Below are 23,605 nucleotides of genomic sequence, written 5' to 3'. Positions count from 1 at the left end.
ACTGTCAAAGACAGTCATCTGTTAAGATAAGGTAATTGGGAAGGTAGTCTTAAAAAGAAAAGGAAAGTAAAAAGTCACATGAAATAATACGAAAAAAAATGTTCTTTGGGCACTATCAAATAAAACTTTGTTACAGCTAACAGTTACACAGGAGATGGCGCACAGTCAGATATCAAAAATGCTAGGACCTGGAGACCAGAAAGGACCACAACTGCAAAAGGCAGTGCTATTTGATAGGCGTGTTCTGTTCTCCCTCAGTTCATCTCATCTCATTTTACTGGAAACTTACTGGAAATGTTCCCAGAAAGATCAAAAACACAAAGTAATTGCATAGTTTATAAAACTGGAAGGCAAACCTATTGGGAAAAGTAGAAGCAAGCCTAACCTTTTGGGCTTGCAAATTGCGGTGTTTCTTTACGATGACAAACTTCTCGTGAATCTGCCAGCAAATAACCTGTCAGCATAAATAAAAAGTATGAACTTGATACGCAACGCAATCAGAATAATGACTTTTAAAGATTTTCATCCTACAGATCCTAACACAAAAGGGACACAATTATGAAGAATCATACACCAAAAGGCAAACATCAATGTGAGGATCTGATGCTTACTAAGTGATACACATTCATTTTGTATTCTAATACAAGTGTTGACTCCCACCAACTACTGCTGCTGTGACAGAAATATAAAAGCACACAATATCGAGCTCTTTGACAAAGAAGTCAGAATGACTTCCAATGAGGAAGTCAAAATTCAGGTATCCAAACCAGAGTGGCACACAGAGAGTACTTAGCTGTGTCCTGTTAACATTCAAACACTGATGACATGATGTGCAGAGCTTGTCCCAGCTTGCTCCCTCATAATTTTTAATGCCATTCTTTATTACAAAAATTAAAAATAATAATATTTTTTTAAAAAAGTGAGCCTGATCTCCATTGGAATTTTTGCAAACAGGAGAATTTGGAAGAATGAAGAGTGGAAGAAATTTCCCTTTTCCTTGCAATGCATCTCAGCAGTGAGAAGAACAAAAATACTGGAACTGACTTTCCACTGAGCAAATAATGCACAATTTTACTGCTTATGATCTGTTGAATAACTGTCCTTCAACACAGATTCTTTGAATGAGCTAAGCTGCCAAATTTTGATTTCAATTTTGCACCAAGACCTACAGCAGCCCCACCGCCCACCTGACCCCCTTGCCTCCCTTACCCAGCAGAGGTAGGGGCTCCTGCAAGCCAGCAGGTCTACCCCACTCCTACCCGGGTAAGGGAAGAAGAGTCAGCATATGCCCATGAGGCCAAAGGGAACATGTGATTTGTTTCGTTCCACATGGTCAGTCCTGAAGCTTCCTTGGGGTTTTACCATGACTCACCATGTCTTCACAGTAAATAGAAAATGACTCCTGAGCACTTCAGAATCACAGAATATCCTGAGCTGGAAGCGACCCACAAGTATCACTGAGCCCAACTCTTGGCTTCACACAGGACCACCCAAAAATCAGACCATATGTCTGAAAGCATTGGCCGAACACTTCTTGAACTCTGTCAGACTCGGTGCTGTGACCACTGCCCTGGGGAGCCTGTGCCAGTGCCTGACCACCCTCTCAGTGAAGAACCTTTTCCTGATATCCAGTCTGAACCTCCCCTGTCACAGCTTCATGCTGCTTCCTCAGGTCCTACTGCTGGTCACCAGAAAGAAGAGATCAGTGCCTGCCCAGTGCCTGCCCCTCTACTCCCTTCATGAGGAGGATGTAGGCCGCAATGAGGTCTCCCCTCATCCTTCTCTAAGCTGAACAAACCAAGTGATTTTCCACCATGTTTGAGGTGTTGTCTGATGGCAGAGACCACGCTACATTAATGAATAGCAGTGATGAACAATTTGGCTCTTACGTCTTAATGAGGAGATGGAGTCTAAGCAAAACACTGCTTAGCTCTGCTTTTGAATATTCATTTATGTCTAAGTTATTCAAGATTTCTTCAAGGAGGTGCACACTCTGTAAGCTGCAATAACCCTGTGGAGTCTACCAAGGAAAACTAGCATTGCTAGAAAGACATACCAGTCTGTATGTTATCTCTTTAAGCCTGTTGTGCTGCCTAGGGAAAAAAAAAAATACATGACATAAACACTTTGGTGATTCTTTAGTATCTGATATACAAACTGTGAAAGGCTAGATGACAAAATGTACTGTTATTTTGCAAGAGTTCAGCTTCCTCCCCAGAAATACTGGCCATCACTATAGCTATTTGGGGTCCATTACCTGACAAGTCCCTTTGTCTTTTGAGGATTAATCATTTAAGATTGGTTTGATCCTTGCTCTGGAAAAAATGAAATATTTTATTGCTTTAGTTCCGGATTTTTCTCGCTATACGTTTGCAGTAGGGATTTTTGTTATCTGTGTCTCCCCTGGAGTTCAGGAATGACTGACAAACAAACCAGTGACTTAGGTGCTTCTGCATTGTAGTGTTTTTGTTTGAATTGTCTGCTTCCTCTTTAGCTGCTGATTTAGAAAGGATATAAATATCAGCTCAATATTAAGATGATAATTTATTTCAGAATTATTAATTGTTCACAGTATTCGGCATGGAGCATCACTCATACAAGGAGAGGCTGAGAGAACTCAGCATTGATACAGATCCAGAGATGATCTTTTCAGTGTTTATAATAAATATCTGACAGGAAGTATAGAGAAGACCGAGCCAGACTCTTCTCAGTGGTGTCTTGACAGGAGAAGAGGCAACAGGCAGAAGCTGAAATGTGAGAAATTCTTTCTGAAGAAAACACTTTTCTTTTCTTTTCTTTTCTTTTCTTTTCTTTTCTTTTCTTTTCTTTTCTTTTCTTTTCTTTTCTTTTCTTTTCTTTTCTTTTCTTTTCCTTTCCTTTCCTTTCCTTTCCTTTCCTTTCCTTTCCTTTCCTTTCCTTTCCTTTCCTTTCCTTTCCTTTCCTTTCCTCTTTTTTCTTTTCTTTTCTTTTCTTTTCTTTTCCTTTCCTTTCCTTTCCTTTCCTTTCCTTTCCTTTCCTTTCCTTTCCTTTCCTTTCCTTTCCTTTCCTTTCCTTTCCTTTCCTTTCCTTTCCTCTTTTCTTTTCTTTTCTTTTCTTTTCTTTTCTTTTCTTTTCTTTTCTTTTCTTTTCTTTTCTTTTCTTTTCTCTTTTCTTTTCTCTTTTCCTTTCCTTTCCTTTCCTTTCCTTTCCTTTCCTTTCCTTTCCTTTCCTTTCCTTTCCTTTCCTTTCCTTTCCTTTCCTTTCCTTTCCTTTCCTTTCCTTTCCTTTCCTTTCCTTTCCTTTCCTCTTTTCTCTTTTCTTTTCTTTTCTTTTCTTTTCTTTTCTTTTCTTTTCTTTTCTTTTCTTTTCTTTTCTTTTCTTTTCTTTTCTTTTCTTTTCTTTTCTCTTTTCTTTTCTTTTCTCTTTTCTTTTCCTTTCCTTTCCTTTCCTTTCCTTTCCTTTCCTTTCCTTTCCTTTCCTTTCCTTTCCTTTCCTTTCCTTTCCTTTCCTTTCCTTTCCTTTCCTTTCCTTTCCTTTCCTTTCCTTTCCTTTCCTTTCCTTTCCTTTCCTTTCCTTTTCTTTTCTTATCTTTTTTCTTTTCTTTTCTTTTCTTTTTTAAATTAGTGGAATGTTTGAATATTGGAACAAGTTGCTGAGAAAGGTTTTAGAGTCTTCATCTTTGGAAATATTTGAAGCCCAACTGGATATAGCCCTCGGCAACCAGCTTGTAGCTGACCTTGCTTTGAGCAGGGGGTTGGACTCAACAGTCTCCAGAAGTCCCTTCCCACCTCAAATGCTCTGTGATTTTGTGGTTGCCATTGTGACCTCATCTGGTCAGCATGAGAAGAATTCAAGCTCTGTTGTACTGGGGTTTTCTTTCATCAGGAGCCATCCCATATTCCTAAGAGACTCTTATTATTCTGATTGCAGCTGAAGAACATGTCTTAGGAGGGAAGGCTGGTAGGCTGCCTAGAGTTCAGCAGTAGCAGCTCCTTCTCTCTCATTGTTTTAAACCTCTCTTCAGAATCAGATGATAATTTTCAGTTACAAGTTATCAATATGAATGAACTTAGTAAGGTCTTGTGAACCACATCTTGTGAACCGCATCACTAATGCAAAATCCTGGACAAAAGTTTTCACTGAAAGGGTAAGCAGTAGAAACAACAAAGCCTCCCTCCCCAGAGGCACACACCAGCGGAGGCAGACACTTACAGACTTCCTTGTCTAGTTCCAAAGAAAGCACCTACCAACCCTCATGTCAAATGGAATAAATACTGTCTTCTGGCTTAGTGGGAGAGACAGGAACAGACATTTATGCATTGCTTTCTTTGGAAAGCCACTAATACACCAAAGATAACAAAAAGTTTATAAGTCTTACTATTGCAGATAATTCAACAAAAGGCTACAGTTATTGTCTGAACCTGCAGAATAGAGTAATCTTCACTTGAAATTATACCAGGTTGTCCCAGGTAACTTGCTTAAAACCATGTCAGCTCATAAATCTCAGCCACAGAACTTGTCTTCTTTGCAAGACACCACAGAGCTCAACACTCCTGCCATAGCGCTGCCTTTTTACTACACCTCATTCCCTAGGCTTTGCTCTCTCTCTCTTACTTTCCTTACCTGTTCTTTAGAGCCAGAGAGAAATTAATCAAAATTAAATAGAAGAACAGACTCCTGGAAAGTGAGAACTAAGCACACCAAAATCAGTGGGACATGCTTCAAGTTAGGCAAGTATGGACATGAATTGCAGCTTTAACATGTATCCTAATAAAAGTGATGCATATATTTGTAAGACCCCCACCTGTATTCAAAACAAGCTTTAAACACTTTATATGAATAACATATGGACATTGATAGCCCATATCCTCTCCATGTTATTACAGGTAAAAAGAACATCAAAATAAGCTAAACGGGGTTTATTAAAAGAGAACTGAATGTGTTTTAATTGTCATTTTTTAATTTTAATTCTGTTTTTATACACATGTGCAAGTAAATTGTAATTGCTTTATAAGAAAACCTTAAACCTAACCAAACTCTAAACCTAACTCTAACCCTAACCATAATCCTAACTCTACCCCCTACCATTCCCTAAACTTAACCCTACACCTAACTGAAAACTAACACTAACTCTAGCCCTAACCCTAAACCTAACCCTAACCCTAGCCATAGCCCTAATCAAACCCTAACCCTAACAGTAACCCTAACCCTAACCAATAACCGTAATGCTAACGATAATTCAACACTAACCCTAAGCCTAAAACTAACCCTAAAAATAATCTAACCCTAATCCTAATACTAAACGTAACACTAACCTCAATGCTAATCCAAACCTAAATCTAACCCTACCCGAAGGACTAAACCTAACCATAAACCTTAAACTAACCCAAACCCTAAAATTAGCCTTAACCCTAAAGCTAATCCACCCAAAAAGCTAGCCCTAACCCTAAACATAACAATGCCCCTAAGCCTAACCAGAACCATACCACTTACCAAAACTCTAAATCAACCTCAAACTGAACCCCAAACCCAATGCTAAACCCCAAAACTCAACCTAACACTAGCCCTAGCCCTAGCCATAAAACTAACCAAAGCCTAACTCTAACCCTAAACCTAATCTTAACCCTAAAACTAATACTAACCCTAGCCCTAATCTAAACCTAAACCTAATCCTAACCCTAACCTTAAATCTAACCAGAAACATACTACAAACCCAAACTCTAAACACAACCTCAACCATAACCCTAATCCTAACACTAAACAAATCACAACCCTAACACTAGCCCTAGCACTAACATTAACAAAACCATAAACCTAACCCTATCCATAACCCTAAACCTAAACCTAACCCTAGCCATAAACCTAAACTTAATGCTAATCCACACCTAACCCTAAACCTAACACTAACTCAAAACCAAATCCGACATCACCCTAACACTAACCCTAACCGTAACCCATAATCCTAATGCTAATGCTAATCCAACACTAACCTTAACTATAAACCAAACCCTAAACATAATCAAGCCTAAATCCTAACCCTAATACTAACCCTAATGCTAATCCAAACCTAAACCTATCCCTAAACCTATCCCTATCCCTAACCCTAAAACTAACTATAACCCTAAAGGTAATCCAACAATAAAGCTAACCCTAACCGAAATCCTAACACTGACCCTAAACCTAACAAAAATGATACCACTAACCCAAACTCTAAATCAGCCTCAACCCTAACCCCAACCCTAACGCTAAAACAACACCAATCCTAAACCTAACCCTAACCCTAGCCCTAGCCATAACACTAACCAAAGCCAAACCCTAACCCTAAACCTTAACCCTAACCCTAATACAAAACCTAGCCCTAATCTAAACCTAAACCTAATCCTAACCCTAACCCTCACCTAAAACCTAACCAGAAACATAACACTAACTCAAATTCTAAACCTAAACTCAACCATAACCCTAACGCTAAAAAAATCATAACCCTAAATCTAACCCTAGACCTAAGCCTAACCATAGATCTAGAGCTAACACTAACAAAACCCTAAACCTAGCCCTATCCCTAAACCTAACCTAACCCTAACCCTATCCATAAACCTAACTTTAAAAAAAATTGTAAAAAGGTTAATCTGACCCTAACTCTAACCCTAAACCTACCACTGACACAAATATAACCCTAATCCAAACCTAACCCTAATCTTAACCGTAAAATAGTCCAAGCCCAACCACAAACCTAATCATAACCCTAACTCTAATCCAACCCTAACCCTATACCAATCCGTAACCCTAACACTAACCCTAAACTGAATCCGTGACACTAAACCTAACCGTGACACTAAACCTAACCAGAAAAATAACACAAATCCAAACTCAAAACTCAACCTCAGCCATAACCCTAATCATAACACTAAAGAAATCATAACCCTAACCCTAAACATAAACCTAACCCTAACCCTAAATTTAACCCTAACACTAACACTACCTGAAACTCTAATCCAAACCTAGACCAAGCCCTAACCCTAACAGTAAAACTAAACCTAACCCTAAACCTATCTGTAACCCAAACCTAACCCTAACCCTTATCCTAACCCTAACCCTGAACTTAACTGTAACACAACCCTAACCCTAACCCTAAACATAACACTGATCCTAACCCTAATCCTAACCGTCACTCTAATCCAGCCCTAACCCTAACCGTAACTCTAATCCAATGCAAACACTAACCCAAACCCTAACCGTAACCCTAGGACAAGTCAGACCCTTAACCTAAACCTAAAGCTAACCATAACCGTAACCCTAACCCTAACAATAACCCTAAACCTAACCTAACACTAAACCTGAACCTAACCCTAAATCTAACTGTAAAACTAACACTAAACCTAAACATAAAGTTAACCCTAACCCTTACCCTCACTGAAACTCTAATCAAACCCTAGAACTAATCCTAAACCTAACCCTAGCCCTACATGAAACTCTAATCCAACCCCAGACCTAACACTAACGCTAACCCAAACCCTACCATTAAAACTAACCCTGACCCTAAACCTAAACCTAACCCTAAGCCTGAGCCTATCCATAACCCAAGCCTAACCCTAACCCAAACCCAAACCCTAATACTAACCCTGAACCTATCCATAACCCAAAACTAACGCTAATCATAACCTTAACACCAACGCTAACCCTAACCCTAATTCGAACCCTAATCCTAAACCTGAACCTAAACATAAACCTAAAACTAAACGTAACCATAACCCTAACCCTAAAAATAATCCTAAACCTAACCCTAATCCTAACTGTAAAACTAACCCTAACCCTAACCCTAACCCAAACCTAACCCTAACCCTAAAACTAAGAGTAACACTAACCTTAAATGTAACCCTATTCCTAACCCTAACTGAAACTCTAATCCAACCATAGACCTAACCTTATCCCTAAACTAACCCTAACCCTAATGCTAATCCAAACAATAACCCTAACCCGAACCCTAACCCTAGCCCTAAATGTAACCCTAACATAACACAAAATCTGATCCAAATCCTAAACCTAACCCTAACCCAAACCTGAGCCCTAATCTATCCTTAACCCTAACCCTAACCCCAACTGAAATTCTAATCAAACCTTAGACCTAACCCTATCTCTAACCCTAATCCTGAACCTTACTGAAACTCTAATCCAACCCTAGACCCAACCCTAATCCTAATCATAGCCCTAACCCTCACCGTAAACGTAACCCTATCCCTAACCCTACCTGAAACTCTATTCCAACCCTACACCTAACCCTATCCGTAACCCTAAACCTAATCGTAACACTAACACACTAACACTAAAACTAATCCTGAACCTAACTCTAAATTTATCCATAACCCAAACGTAATACTAAACCTAAACATAACCATAACCCTAACCTGATCATGAACACTACTCAAACCAGAACACTAACCCTAACAAAACCCTGAAACTAACCCTAACCCTAATCCAGAACCTACATATAAACCTATATGTAGCACAAACCTAACCCTAGCCCTGACATTAACCCTAGCTCTACCCGAACCTGAACCCTAATGCTAAACCTAACCATAATCCAAACCTAATCCTAACCCTTACCCGAACCCTAATTCTAACCCTAACAGTAACCCAAACACGAACCCTAACCCTACTGCACCTCTGAAGCTAATCTGAACCCTAACCCTAAAACTGAACCTAACCCTAACCCTTATACTAACCCTAAACCTTACCCTAAACCTAAACCTAACCGTAATCCTAGCCCTAACCCTAACCAAAAACCTAACCCTAACCCCAACAAAACCTTAACCCTAACCCTATTTGCAACTCTAATCCAATCCTAGCCCTAGCTCTAGACCTAACCCAGAAACCTAATCCTAACCCTAACCCTAATTGTAACCCTAACCCTTACCCGAACCCTAAACATACCTCTAAACCAAACCCTAATTACAATTCTAATCCAATCCTAGACCTAACCCTAGACCTAACCATAACCCTGACTGTAACCCTAACCCTAACTCTAACCCTAATCCTAATCCAGCCCTAACCCTCACCCTAACTCAAACCCTAACCCTAACAGTACCCCTAACCCTAACCAAAACCCTAACCCCTATTCCTAATCCAACCCTAAACCTAATCCAAACCTAGCCCTAAATATAACCATAAACCTAACTGTAACCATAACAACACAAAAAAACACTAAACCTAACCCTAACCCTAACTGCAACTCTAATCCAATCCTAGTCCTAACCCTAGACCAAACTCTAACCCTATCCCTTACCCTTAACCGACCCCTAATGTTAACCATAACCCTAAACCTAGCCCTAACCTTAACCCTAACCTTAACCCTAATCTCAGCTCCAATCCAATCCTAGATGTAAATCTAGACCTAAAGCTAACCCTAACCCTAAAACAAATCCTAGCCCTAACCCTAAACATAACCCCAACCCAACTCCTAACTCTAAACCTAATCCCAACTCTAATCCAATCCTAGCCCTAACTCTAGAGCTAACCCGACCCAAACCCTGATCCTAATGCTAACCTTAACTCTAAACCTAACCCTTACCCAAACCCTAACCCTAACCGTAATTTTAATCCACCAAGAACCATAACCCTAACCCAAATCCTACCTCTAACCATAACCCTACTAGCAACTCTAATCCAATCCTAGCCTTAACCCAGACGTAACTCTAAAACTAACGCTAACCCTAACCATAACCCTAACACAAAACCTAATGCTAACCCTAATCCTAACTGAAACTCTAATCCAACCCTAGACGTAACCATAACCCTAACCCTAACCCTTACCCTAACACAAACCCTAACCCTACCTAAAATTCTAACCCTAATCCCAACTCTAATCCAATCCTAGCCCTGACCCTAACCCAAACCCTAACTCTAACCATAACCCTAACGCTAAACCTAAACCTAACTCTAAAGACTAACGCTAACTCTAATCCAACCCTAACCCTAATCCCAAATCCAACCTAAACCCTAACCGTAACCCTAAACCTAACTCTAAACCCAAAACATATCCTAACACTAACCCTAAGTGAAACTAATCCATTCCAAGACCTAACACTAACCCTAACCCTCAGCCTAACCCTAACCGTAATTCTAACTCGAACCCTTACCCAAACTCTAACCGTACCTCTAACCCTAACTTTAATTGCAATTATAATCCAATCCTAGCCCTAATACAAACACTAAACATAATGCTAAACCTAAACCTAACCCTAACTCTAACCCTAAATCTAAACGTAACTCTAACCCTAACCCTAATCCAACCTTTACACTAACCCAAACCCTAACCCTAACCGAAATTCTAATCCAACCCTACACCTAACCCTAACGCTAATCCAACCCTAACCTGAACCCGAACCCTTACTCTAACCCTAACCCTAATCTAACCCTACCCATAACCTCTAACCCTAACCTAGCCTTAACCCTAACCATAAACCCTAACCTAACCCTAACATAAACCCTAACCATAACTAAATCGTAACCCTAACCTAACCCTAACCCAAATCCCTAACCCTATCCATAACCTTAACCCTAACTCAAACCTAACCTAACCCTAACCCTATCCTAACCTTAATAAAAGGTCAATATATCCAAGAAGTGCCATTTCCCAATTTTATATGATTCCTTATTCATTTCTAAATCTTAAACAGTTACTGAGGCACTCTTCCTTGCTCCTTTTTTTCCACCTTTGAGTTTTCAGTACATTTTTTCAGTCACAGTCAGTGCTTTGCCCAATTTTTCTCAAGAGGTCAGCAGTTCTCCATTCTTTTCTGGTTACAATTCTCTTTGCACAATTGTCATTTTCTAAATATTAACATAAATAACTTGATTTTTCTTTCACGGTTGTAACTTTACTGGCCATAGCCTCAATGGGTTTTACCTTCTTGTGGAATGAGTCCCCCCCATTAGACTAGGATCCCTAGAGAACATCCTCTTCTGGTCTTCCTGTGCTGAAGGCTGCTCTTTGAACTCCACTATCAGTATTTCATTTCCCTCTTCCTTCCTGACCTGATCTTGAAATAGCAGGTACCATCACTTAGAAATTATTCTTACCCAGATTACTGAAAAAATAAATAAAATAAAATTTCTTCACAGAAGCAATAATTTTATTGGAAATAACAGAACTGCAACAAGTTTCAGCATACAGTGTTGCACTATGTATGTTTTGTTATTAAAAACTGCTGTCTAGCTGGAATCGCTACAACTGTGTCTGCTTTAAAGCTGCTTAACAGAATGTCACAAACACCATTTTAACTTTTCTTACATACCATCTTGTGCTAGCAAACCTCCATGTGTGGCAAACATCTTTTTTGAAAGAGAAAGTGGTAAACAGGCTATACAAAAGTAATCTTCCAGTGTTTTATTTATTTAATTAATTATGTTTACCGTTGTCAACCTCCATTTCAAACAGTGTCTTTTTCCACTTCATTTCAGTTTAACAGGAGGCTGACTTTGAGTTTTGCCATCACCTGCCTCCAATTCATTTACCTCTTCCTGTAATTCATCTTCTATTTCATAGTCTGAGGTTGAATCAGTGTTATCATCCAAATAATCAGCTTCGTATCTGTCCAGTAAGTGTTTCTGTGGTGTGATGTCATCATCAGGAGGATTTCTCGTCTTTTTCTTTTTCATTTTCTTTTGAATCTTTGACAGCTGCTGCTCCTGTTTTTGTGTCCAGCAAATGCTTTCTGTACCTCTTGACACTTTCAGTCTTTTGTAGTCCATTATCTGCTTATTCAGCAGTTCATGATCAATACCAAAAAGATTAGACCGCATGGGTGAATCAGAAGATTGGGTTGCTGAGGAGAATGGTTTACTGTGGAAAGGAAAAAAAAAATAGATGTATTTTTCCCCCCTGCATATAATTTAAGGAACAATACAAACTGGGACAACTTGAGGAACCTACAAATAAACTGGATTTTTCAGTTTGACTTTATTAATGACCTGTGTTCAGCATTGTGCTCCTTATGTTAAGAAGTAAGCAATACCACTGCACTATGTGTGGACTGGCTATGTATAATCTGGTCAGCATTTCAACAGATTCGGGGGGGGGGGGGGGGCAAACAACTACATTCCAGATTAAAATTTCATTCCAGAGTGAGCACTGGATCTGGGAGCCCCAAGGAAGTTAGACCACTCCTAGCTTTTTCAAGAAGTGAAAAACAGCTGCCTGTGCCTAGCACACATCAGACACACATACCAATGTCCATGTAGCACCTTAAGCTAGACAGAAGTATTCCCACGAGATACAAATAGAACAAGCTGTTAGGTGCCCTGTGGAAAAGTCTGTCACAACAAGCAATTTCCCCCAAGAAGCAAGTTCTGATTTGCAACTGATAAACAGTCCTATGAGGCATTAAAGTCTGAAAAGTCATTTCTACCAACAGACTACAGCACACCAGTAGAAGGCTCCTGGTTTTGAGCATCCAGTTCAAATAATCATTATGCTAGTAGATCATCATTGTCCCTCAAGAGCCAAAAATCCCTCATAGAAGAATGCTAAATTAAGTAACATTTTGTTAATTTAGAGAGATTGATCACTAAAATGTATGCAGGTATGTCTGATAGAAGGTGTACCTGCCCATGGCATGGAATTAGAAGATCTTTAAGGTCCCTTCCAATCCAAAGCATTCTATGATTCCATGATTCTATGCACAAGTATAACAATCCAAACTTATGCCAGTAAAAAAGTGGACAAATGGAAGGCGAGCAATCTATTTATATTGGTAAATATAAGGCTTTTATTCTCATGAGAAGACTAACAGCAAGAAACAAATATTACTGCTCTGAAACATTTTTTTTAAATGTTTAACGATTGCAAACACAGTGAATCTTGAATTCTAAGAAGTTCCAAAAATACTTCTCTAATAAAAGTTAAGATACTAATACCAGAATAAGTATTGGGTCTGCAAGTAAAAAGGTCTTATGACTGTGTTGCTTCAAGTATAGATGTTAAACACAGCTGATTTTTAGAACTATGTTCTGACATCACTTTATGGGTTAGTTGCCTCCAAAAGCATATACAGTACAGTATACAGTTACAAATGACAATTCAGTCATTTTTCAAGCTTAACAGAGGTCCACTTTTATACAAAACCCTTTCTATGTTTGCAAACCTGCAGCAAGGTACCTGTGCACAAGAACCACAGAAAAAATAACCTATAAAAGTGTGTCTGCACTAAAATATGAAAGTAGACTAGAGCATATACAGTAAGAAATATTTTCTCTCAATTTTAATAAATGGGTGTGATGTTAGCAAAGAAAGCTTAAAGAACAAATTAAAACGCCACTGATTTTCTGGGATGATTACATATTTTGTCCTAGTTTTTTTGTTTTTTTTTTTTCTTTTAATAAAAGGCCCCTAATTTGTACGGTCTTCCATAAAGTCTCTTTTCTACCTTTTATTTCCTTACAACACGTTGCTGAACTCTGAGATAACAAAAATATACACATCTAATTAAAATAAACTTTGTGTCATGCCAAATAATACCCTATTTTAAGCTGGTCAACAGAGATGAAAATGGACATTTGTATTATTTTAATTCAAAAAACTCACCTGGAATCATTTTGAGATAATATATTTTCTTCTTCAGGTCCAAAATCAGCAATTGACAATAATTCCTCAACCTGTAAATACACAAAGACAATACATATTAAAGTCACTGTACTAAATTACTTTGTTCATACCTCTACAAGAAACAAATACAAAACAGTATGTTTTTTTCTACGTTAGAATACTTAGCAAAACCATTTCAAAATAGCTTTTTCCTCCATTTACATTTCACTACTGCAAAATATATGTTAGGGTATAATTCTTCACTGGCTGTAAGCTGAATTTACATCACATCAGATCTTGTGAATAGGAAGTTTGTGTCAAATAGTATAACTGAGCCATGGGTTACTATTCTCACAAGGTTTTTTTTGCCTTATGTATATTCTGAACAGCTGGTTAGGGATTGTGTGATAGATGTAATTTTTTTTTTTTATATGGTCTTACTTCAGCCTTCCAAATCATTTTTCATACCATCCTTACACCGGGATTTCACAGAGGTATGGAATGGTTTGGAAGGAACCTTAAAGATCATCTAATCCCAGCCCCCCTGCCATAGGCAGGGACACCTCCCACCAGACCAGGTTGCTCAAAGCCCCATCCAACCTGGCCCTGAATACTTCCTGGGATGGGGCATCCACAACTTCTCTGGGCAACCTGCTCCAGTGCCTCACCACCCTCTGAGTGAATAATTTCTTCCTTATATATAATATAAATCTCCCCTCTTTTAGTTTAAAGCCATTACTCCTTGTCCTATCACTACACTCCCTGGAAGAGTTCCTCTCCAGTTTTCTTGTCACCCCACTTTAGGTACTTGAAGGCCACTATAAGGTGTCCCAAGAGCTTTCTCTTCTCCAGGCTGAAATACACCAACTCCCTCAGCCTGTTTCTTTTCAATTTCTGCAAGTTTTTGTCTCTATTATAGGGGAGTTCCAAGTTCCCTTTTAATATATAACCAGTAAATGCTAAAAATCTAGTATATTCAGTAACGACAAACTTTTCACAATTAGGTACAGTTTATCTCATTCAAAACTTTTATTCCTTCTTTTCTTTGCATTCCTTCCCTTCTAATTCAGGGTTTAATCCTTTTAATGAGAGTTGAATAGTATGTTCCTTCTCTCTTGCAAAGCTTAAAAAAGTTTCGGCTATGTTATTTCAAGCCCTGTTATTTGAATCTGTAGATTACATACATCTGATGGTCTTCAAAGTATGAAAATACGATCCATCCAAGTGCTTTCTAGTGCCATTCACTGATAGGAGCTATATATGGAGGGATTTTGCACTTCTTGAGTGGTTAACTTTCTGGGTGCCTGTGCTTCAAACAACTTCAAGGTAAGGTGGTCCAAGGGTTTTTCATCTTCAAAAAGAGTAAGTGGTTGTTTAAAGAAGTTTGAGATACACTGATTAACAAAACAGGTTCCATAATAATCAACCTGAAAGGTAGGGCCTGCAGGAATATCTATTTGTAGCTCCATCTAGATAAGTTAATAACACAGTGACTGTAAACAAAGCACTTCCATAATCACAGGTAGGTTGTGTAAAAATTCTTGTGGTGATTAGGTGGAGAGTATGAACAAATACAAACAGCCTCCAGAAGTGTTTAGTTCATTTTTATTCTTGTGCTAACGTAGGTTAAAAAGATCTGCACTGTGGATCAGTACACTGTCATCAAAGTATCAGAATTTTTCACCAATAAAAGTTCTAGCCATTTTACTGCATTTCTAGAGAGTATGAAGCTTTGTTATTTCTTCCAGCTCTGCTAATATGCACTACATGAGCCCATAAGTAATTAACAGAATTTACATATGATGGTCACAATAGTAACACATCTAAGAATAAGGCACTTCAGGGCACAGAAATGTGAACATACTCTTTTCACCTAATGTCCTTTAAATTCACATCAACAGCTTCAGGAGGCAATTTTGCACATAATTTCACTCATTGGTGTCACTCTTCTCTTCCAGGATTCTCACTTCACTGTCCTAGTAACAGTGAATTTCCAAATAACATTATTCTAAAACTATTTCCACACCATGATAGAAAATGAGTATTCGGAGAAACAAGCTGCTGGTATATAAGGAATTCAGGTAGCTATTGTTTCACGTTAGTAGAGGAAATTTAGTGATGCCTTAGACCACAGCATGAGCTCTGCATCAGCTGAACCTGGTATGTAGTGGTGACTGAGCAACTGTGAATGGCATTGTGTGGGTACTGGGTGGCGCCAACAGGGAAAGGGGGGATGTATTGACCAAGGGCTGCACCAGATCAGAGCCTGCCGAGATAACAGAAGCCACCCTGCTGTGGGCAGTAAGAGAACCCATCCTGCCCTGCAACAAAGAACCACCATTCTGAAGGAACATAACGTATATGTGCTGAGAACTGATTGGACTATAGAGGACAAAAAAAGATTGTACAGGTACAAGAACCCATGGAAAATTTTGAGCAGGGTCCCTCCTTAGAGGCACCCAGCTTGAACTGATATATAAGTACCGCTAAATTCTTGCTGCTTTAATTAAGAGTCGACTCTCTGAGTGAATCTCAGATGTCTGGTGAGACCCATTCTACTAGGAGAAACAACAGGATCCCCCAACAAATAATAAAGGTAAGTTAAAAAGAAGGGAGAAAAAATAGTATGAGTGAGCTTACATCCTCTATGCAAAGATATGCCTTTCCCCAGAAACATTATAACAATTCACAAATGGAAAAAGGTTGGGGTAAGAAAACTAAAACTAAAAATCACGGATTAGATTCACTGACATTTTAAAAACACATAATATTTAAAATATGGAAGACAGCTCCTCAGACCTCATTTTATACATAATCACGTATGCCCATATATTGACTAACATGTATTATTCCTTAAAAATGTAATATCATTTTTTAGGATTTATTTTTTAGCCTAATTAATTATCTGTCACAAGCTTCTCACATCAGAAGTTTTAATAGTAGCCTCAAAAAAAAGTTAATGAGGCAATGGCTGCAAAGGTTCTTTTACATTGTATATAATCATGAATCTTACTAAAGATTCTTTGCTAAAACGCTTTGGAACATGAAGTACAACGAGCATAGACAAAGACTGATTTTTAATGTAGCAATTAATATATCAGCTTTCTCAGTATTCCTAAACATTATGATATCTAAGTCCTACATCTGCATGATATTTGTACGTTGAGTCAAGGATTACAATTACCTTTTTTACAGCTGCAGCTTCTTTGTCTTTTACAAATACTATCGGGGGTACATTTCCTAAAATTTGCTGACTCATCAGGAGATACCTGCAAAAATACAACATTCACCAGTATGAATAACAGTACAGCACCTCGAGGAAAGGTAAAATACATTAAATTAATTCTAACAGTACCACACATTTAAAGATCCAGATTGCAAAACTTAACAGTCTGACCTGTATCCATTCTGGTTAGTGCAAAGGCACTAAATAACATCACTGCAAAATCCCAACTCTGAATGTGTAACATACAAAAACTATTAGCTGTAGATCCCTAAGTAGTGATGGTATTAGATTTGTCTCCTATATGCACAGGCTGGTTCAAGTCTTTCCAATCCTGATTTGGCTTCCTCATCCCCACTGTAACAGTGAGAACAGTGGTGGGATAGAGCCCTCACAGCATGGCAAGACAACTAGCCCTACATGGTAGCTGCAAGAGGGACTGACTGAGCTTCCCTTGTCATCTTCCCAGCCAGCAACATTCCTGCTCAAAGTGTGGAAGCTGTTGAGAGTAAAGGAGGCCATTGTGATGGAGCAGGAATTACAGGCCTCGGGAAACAGAGGAAAAAGAAATAGACCTACAATTATGCTTCAATGACACCTTCCCCATGGGGTGAAATCCTGATCTTCCAACAGACTGGCTGGATAGCAGAGGGTTAAGCCATGCACAGAGGGAGACAGAAGTCTCCATGGTATCCTGAAAACTCATTGAACCCTCCACCAGAAATGAGTAAATGTATCAATACATGGTAACATTTTTGTTTTGTCTTGAGTATTGTGAAGGATTTCTATAAAATCAGTCATCCCTTCTAGAGGTCCAATGTGTCTCTAGTGATCAGAATTGCACAATGAGCCTGTACGGAGATAACCACTGTAATTGCCAATCCTCTTGTGCAGCATCACATTCTGACCTACTGTTAAGTACAGCATATTCAGGCCACCATCACTGGTATAATGAAGTGCTACTTTAGCCAAACTCCTCTTTCTTTCTGCTCAGTTCAGTCCAAACCTATGAAAGCAGAGAAACCAAGTAAACCAGCTGCACTCCACTGGGAGAATTCACAGCTGGTCTGACACAGCCATCCAGCCCTGTGAGGCTCATCACAGGAGATGCTCTGACTCCAAATGTATAAAATACAAAAGCATCCTAACAGGTCAGATGTAGACAGTCAGAAATACTCATTTGTTACTATAACACAGCTAGGAATTTATGAAGCAGTCTAACTGTTCATCACATGGCAGTACCGTATACGTGGAGCACTCTTCTGCAGTAAACCTTCAACATAACTTTCATTCTCTGTAACAGCAGCAGGATTCCAGTACACACGACATGCTGAGAAGTTTGATGCCAGGGAAACCTGCAAAAAGACAAATGTGACTTTAAAACTTTGCATCTATATACGCACATACACACTTCATATACAACAAAGCCTCTGGTTCATGAATAAACATGCAGTGACTCAAACTAGATATCTAAATTCTGAAGAGAAAGTGTTCTTTCATCCCTGCTTCTAAGAACCAAAATTACACGGTGCCTTCACAGAGCTATGGTTTATGTTCAGTACCTGAAGACCTTTTTTTTTATTTATGCAATTCACTGCCCAGTGAATTTAAATGTCAACACCTCCATGTTACTGACAGCGCTATATTTAGTCAACATGAGGGTACTACCATCTCAAAGGCTGTGGATGTGGTCTATCTAGACTTCAGTAAGGTTTTTGATACCATTTCCCACAGCATTCTCCTGAAGAAACTGGCTGCTCAAGGCCTGGACAGGTGTGTGCTTCATTGGATTAAAAACTGGCTGGGTAGCTGGGCCCAAAGAGTCGTGGTGAATGGAGTTAATTGCTGGAGGACAGTCACTAGTGGTGTCTCCCAGGGCTTAGTACTGGGGCCCATTCTCTTCAGTATCTTTATCAATGATCTGGATGAGAGGATCGAGTGCACCCTCAGTAAGTTTACAGACACCAAGTTGGGCACGAGTGTTATCTCCTCAAGGGTAAGAGGACTCTGCAGAGGGATCTGGATAGGCCGGACTGATGGGCCGAGGCCAACTGTATGAGGTTCAACAAGGCTAAGTGCTGGGTCCTGCACTTGGGGCAAACAACCCCATGCAATGCTGCAGGCTGGGGGAAAAAGTGGCTGGCAGGCTGCTCAGCAGAAAGGGACCTGGGGGTATTAGTTGACAGCTTGGTGATCATGAGCCAGCAGTGTGCTCAGGTGGCCAAGAAGGCCAATGGCATCCTGGCTTGTATCAGAAATAGTGTAGCCAGCAGGACTAGGGAAATGATTGTCCTTCTGTCTTTGGCTCTGGTAAAGTCAACCTTGAATACTGTGTTTAGCTTTGGGTCCCTCACTACAAGAAGGGCATTGAGGTGACGGCGTGTGCCCAGAGAACAGCAAAAAAGCTAGCAAGGCCTCTAGAACACAGGTCTTATGAGGAGTGTCTGAGGGAACTGGGGTTGTTTAGCCTGTGGAAAAGGAGGTTCAGGGGAGACCTTATCACACTGTACAATTATCTTAAAAGAGGCTATAACAAGGTGGGGACTGGGCTCTTCTCCCAAGCACCCAGTGACAAGAAGAGGGAAAATGACCTCAAGTTGCACCAGGGGAGGTTTCGGTTGGATATCATGAGAAATTTCTTTACTGCAAGTGTTGTGCTGCATTGGAACAGGCTGTCCAGGGAAATGGTTGAGTCATCATCCCTGGGGGTCTTCAAGAAACATGTAGATTTAGAACTTAGTAGCGTGGTTTAATGGTGGACTTTAGAACTAGGTTAGTTGGACTAGATGATCTTAAGCGTGATCAAACTTTATTCTATGATTCTATAATGAAAGTAACAATATCAGATCAGAATTAGCATAAGAGTAAATTAGGACCAAGACTCAGTGCTACAGGAACGATAAGCACTATACTGTTATAAAGAAATCTCCACTACATTTCGAAAAAGGCTGTTTCTTTCCCTCACTTTTAAGTTAAATATGTTGTTTCATTTACAGCAATGTCTCCTGAAAGCACTGTGGCTTGCTGACAACAGCCAGTATTTTTATGTGCCATCAGGGTTAGACAAGCAATCCCTAAAGCCCTACAGAGAAATATGGTGTGTAGGACAATGCACATACTGATCCAAAAAAAATTAACTTCACCCATGTAATTTTAATAATTTGTTTGAAGACAGAATGAAATCAGCCAATAAAAAGATCCATTTCAATTGTAAATGACAAACGTTTTGTCATAGATGCGGTTATGATGTATGATTTTTTTTCCACATTTCTAACCAAATAAGCTAAGTCTGCCAAGCTTTTGAGCTTGACATTTTTATCATTTCATTTGAAAAGAACAGCAGACATAGAGAAAAAACTACTGACAGTAAACAAGAATATGGAGACTGACTTAGTTCCTGAATCACAGTTGTAACATCCTTTTTACACCTGTGAATTATGACAAAATGAGACACAATTAGCTACAAATTCCAACTCTTTCTGAAACCTTGCTTGCCAATGCCATTGTCTTAAGTCTTGACTTTTTTGCTCTAAGCTCATGACCCATTTAGGTCATAATGAAGCTGGTAAGGGACTCAAGGATGAATAAGCTCTCACGCAGCTGCATAAAGACTCCTGGAAAGATACATTTGTGTTGGTAAAAATCAGGCTCCTCCTTCTGAAAGGGCAATACAAATTGTACATGTACAAATAACAGGAAAAACAAACATACCAGCAACACCATTTTTTAGTTGGCCTAAGTGGCATTAGCATTATACTGACAAAGGTCTACTAAATGAGGTGCAACAGTGGCAAAACTCTCCTTACATGAAAGGTGAACTGAGGCTCATTTTGCTGTGCAGCAGCAATGCTGCAAAACTCTTCCTGCATGCATCACAATACCTGGGGGCTCCTTCAGCACAACACACCAGCCTCAGGTTGTAGTCACAGCTGCTCAACAGAAACTGTAGCTTTTTTCACTTGCCTTGCAGATTTCCAGCTTGAGGTCATGAAGCTCTTGATTAACTTCACCGGTACTCATCATCTCTGACACAGCTTTATGAATAAGACTATTCAAGACTCTACAGCGTACGGTATCTTCTTTCCTAGTTTTGGTATGGTCATCTTTCATTACAGAGGCCAAATTGGTTGGTTCGTACATCTTAGAACAAACAAACAAACAGTTGTTCCAAATTTACATTAGGAAATTATATATAGTTTTGTACCTCTAAGTATAGTCTTAGAATGGCATTGTTGCAGCTGTCATAGCTTTATACAGGTCTTATGTATCAGATGTTTCAGTAAAGAATATTTCTACTGATAAAATCTTTGACCTTTATGTACTACAGTCAAAATTTCTTACTTTACTATTTTGTAGCTCAATAAATCAGTTTTCTAAAATATAGCTGGTGTTAACTGAAAAACATTGATTGCTTGAAAACCAAACATAATTTGTTTTCTAGGTAAGTTTCATGCACTTATTTTTTGCAGCGTGGTTTGCCCACACAGAGATCTGTGAGAACAATTGTAACTAGAAGTTAAAGAAATCCCAGCATATCCAGTAATTAAAGGCAATGAAGTCAGAGGCCTGTCATTCTGTGACTGGTACCACCGTCTCCAGACTGCTGATCTGAATTTGCCTCCCACCAGTAAGAACTGAAAGCAAATCCAGCCACTGATACTTCTAGCATGTGCAAATCACTGATACTTCTAGCATGCACACTATCATTTTCAGCATACGAAAACTGGTCTGGATAAGATTTCCTGGATCATTAAACCTAGTTCCTTGAAATCACAGGCAACCATGTAACAGACACTTCTTCCGAAAGGATCCACAGAACATCTACTCCACGTACTCCTACACTTCTTACAGGAGAAGACCACAATGCTGTACTTGACCAAAAAGCAACTTTGTCCCACTTGGCCACTGTTTCTTTTTTGTTTGTTTTTGCTGCCACAAAGTAACAATGCCACTTACATAAGAAACTGTCTGCTTTCTCTTGTAGTGTATCCCCTTATTTGTGCTAGGCACAGGTTATATGCACCCAAGACTTGCTGAGAACCTTACTGGGAAATGATCTGGATTAAAACTAAGTGTCTATACAGAAGTTTTAACCTAGACCAGTTTTTTGATACAGGCTCAAAACCACGAAGGGAAGTGCTGGTGCTAGTACAGATTAAAAAATGGCACAAAGGAAGAAATGGTCAAGGGAAGAGCTTGACAAACAGCTTCTCTTGCAGCAATCCTAGCATACCACAGTAAAACTGAAGTGCTACCGTTCACTCATTAAATTCTGCTCTTTCTCCACCAGAAAATGCTTTTCCCAAAGTTACAGGATTTAAGCTTGTTCTCCCTGGAAGAGATGAGCACAGCATTTTAGAAGCCTGTACTTACCATTTTAGACTCCAGGGTAGGGCTGTCATACCAAAACTTCTTTCTTTTGGAAAAAGGAGAGGCACACAGTTTTATCTTTCATCAACTCAGAGAAATAATGGGTACCCTGCTTAATTAAAACGTCACCTGCCTGAAGACACACACACAGCCGCGCCGCTACATTTCCAGTTTCCCCCATAACGTTTACGCATTAGGGTGACACGCAGCGATGCTTCCCGTCCACAGCAGAAGTTACACCAGGGGGGCAAGGGGGAGACAAGCGCTAACGTTTCCGTACTGTGGGATAACTACAACCGGCCTCGCCCTCCCCGTGTGCCCGCGAGCCCGGGCGGCCCCAGCCCGGTCACCGCAGGAGCCCGTTGGTTCCCCAGGCCCGGCGTGAGGCGGCCCCCAGGAGGCGGCCGACGGCAGCGCAGACCGAGAGCCTCGCCCCGGCCCTCGGCTACGCGGAGCTCCGGCGGGCGAGGCCCGGCCCCCTCGGCCCCGCACCTACTTGTTCTTGTGGAGCATTTTCTTCAGCAGGTTCCTGGAGCCGCACGAGGCGGCCGAGCTGCGCAGCGCCCGGCAGCAGGCCGGCCCCGCCGCCCGCCGCACCGCGCCCGCCACCGCCCCGCTCCGCCACATGCCCCCGGCGCGGCCCGGCCGCGGGAGCAACCGGCGGCGGCGGCTCCTGAGGGGCGCTGGCTCCCCCTGCCGGCGCGGCAGCCCCGGGCTGAGCGCCTGCCCCCTGGGGCGGCGAGGTGCCACAGGGCCCCGCCCCGCTGAGGCGACGGCGGCCTGCTGCCGGGTCGCTGTTTTGGCTGGGATAGAGTCGGTTTTTCTTCCCAGAGGCTCACAAGATGCTGATGTTTTTTTTGGCGATAACAGCGATGTTTTTAGTTGTTGCAGAGCAATGCTTACACAGAGCCAAGGATTTTTGTGCTTCTCTTGCTGCCCCGACAGCGAGGAGGCTGCGGGTGCACCAGGACCTGGGAGGGGACACAGCCAGAACAAACCGACCAAGAGATCATCCATACCGTATCACCTCGTGCTCAGCAATAAAAGCTGGAGTAAAGAAAGAGGAAGGGGGGTCACATTCAGAGTGATGCCATTTGTCTTCCCAAGAAACTGTAGTACATGGCGAGCCGTGGTTTGCTGGAAGCGGCTGAAGACCTGCCTGCTGATGGGAAGTAACAAATGAACTCCTTGTTTTGCTTTGCTTCCATGCACGGCTTTTGCTTTTACCTAGTAAACTGTCTTTATCTCAACCCACTTTACTTTGCTGATTCTCTCCACCATCCTACGTAAGGAAAGTGAGTGAGCAGCTGTGTGGTGCTGAGCTGCCTGCGTGCCTGCAAGGGGTAAACCACAACAGCAACAAAGGGGTGATACAACAAAAAATGAACCCACAGGCCAGTTTTGATAGCACTGAATTGTCACTTGGGAATGTGTCTGTGTGACATGGAAAATCC

The 23,605-nt window shown here is 40.5% G+C and overlaps 1 protein-coding gene across 3 annotated transcripts; it reads right to left on the bottom strand.

Annotated features, from left to right (window-relative positions):
* Positions 1 to 3,214: 3,214 nt before the first annotated feature.
* On the bottom strand, positions 3,215 to 22,838 carry RBFA (ribosome binding factor A). 3 transcript variants are annotated; one of them, XR_014579880.1, is made up of 8 exons: positions 22,648 to 22,838; positions 22,155 to 22,197; positions 20,745 to 20,921; positions 18,024 to 18,136; positions 16,743 to 16,827; positions 13,559 to 13,629; positions 5,794 to 11,818; positions 3,215 to 5,610 (listed from the first exon to the last, which is right to left on the bottom strand). XR_014579880.1 is itself a non-coding variant. In XM_083824478.1 (7 exons), exons 1-7 carry the CDS (start codon positions 22,776 to 22,778, stop codon positions 11,428 to 11,430), a joined length of 1,011 nt encoding a protein of 336 aa, XP_083680604.1. In that variant the 5' UTR covers positions 22,779 to 22,838; the 3' UTR covers positions 3,215 to 11,427. The 3 variants fall into 3 exon arrangements, 1 of the variants encoding a protein (XP_083680604.1); XR_014579881.1 differs by having other exon boundaries at positions 3,215 to 4,118; positions 10,883 to 11,818; XM_083824478.1 differs by having other exon boundaries at positions 3,215 to 11,818.
* Positions 22,839 to 23,605: the final 767 nt, after the last annotated feature.

The sequence above is a fragment of the Anser anser genome (assembly GCF_964211835.1).
Source record: "Anser anser genome assembly, chromosome: 2".
In the NCBI taxonomy this organism is placed as follows: Eukaryota; Metazoa; Chordata; class Aves; order Anseriformes; family Anatidae; genus Anser; species Anser anser.
Note: the sequence above shows the minus strand (reverse complement) of the source record. Positions and strands in the feature narration are given on the sequence as shown.

Coding starts and splice junctions, on each gene's coding strand:
- RBFA (XM_083824478.1), bottom strand. CDS start 22,778: ATGTGGCGGAGCGGGGCGGTGGCGGGCGCGGTGCGGCGGGCGGCGGGG. Junction 16,828..18,023: donor AAGAGTGCTCCACGTATACG/GTACTGCCATGT, acceptor GTATTTTTGCAG/GTATCTCCTGATGAGTCAGC. Junction 13,630..16,742: donor AAGCTGCAGCTGTAAAAAAG/GTAATTGTAATC, acceptor GTGTATTTACAG/GTTGAGGAATTATTGTCAAT.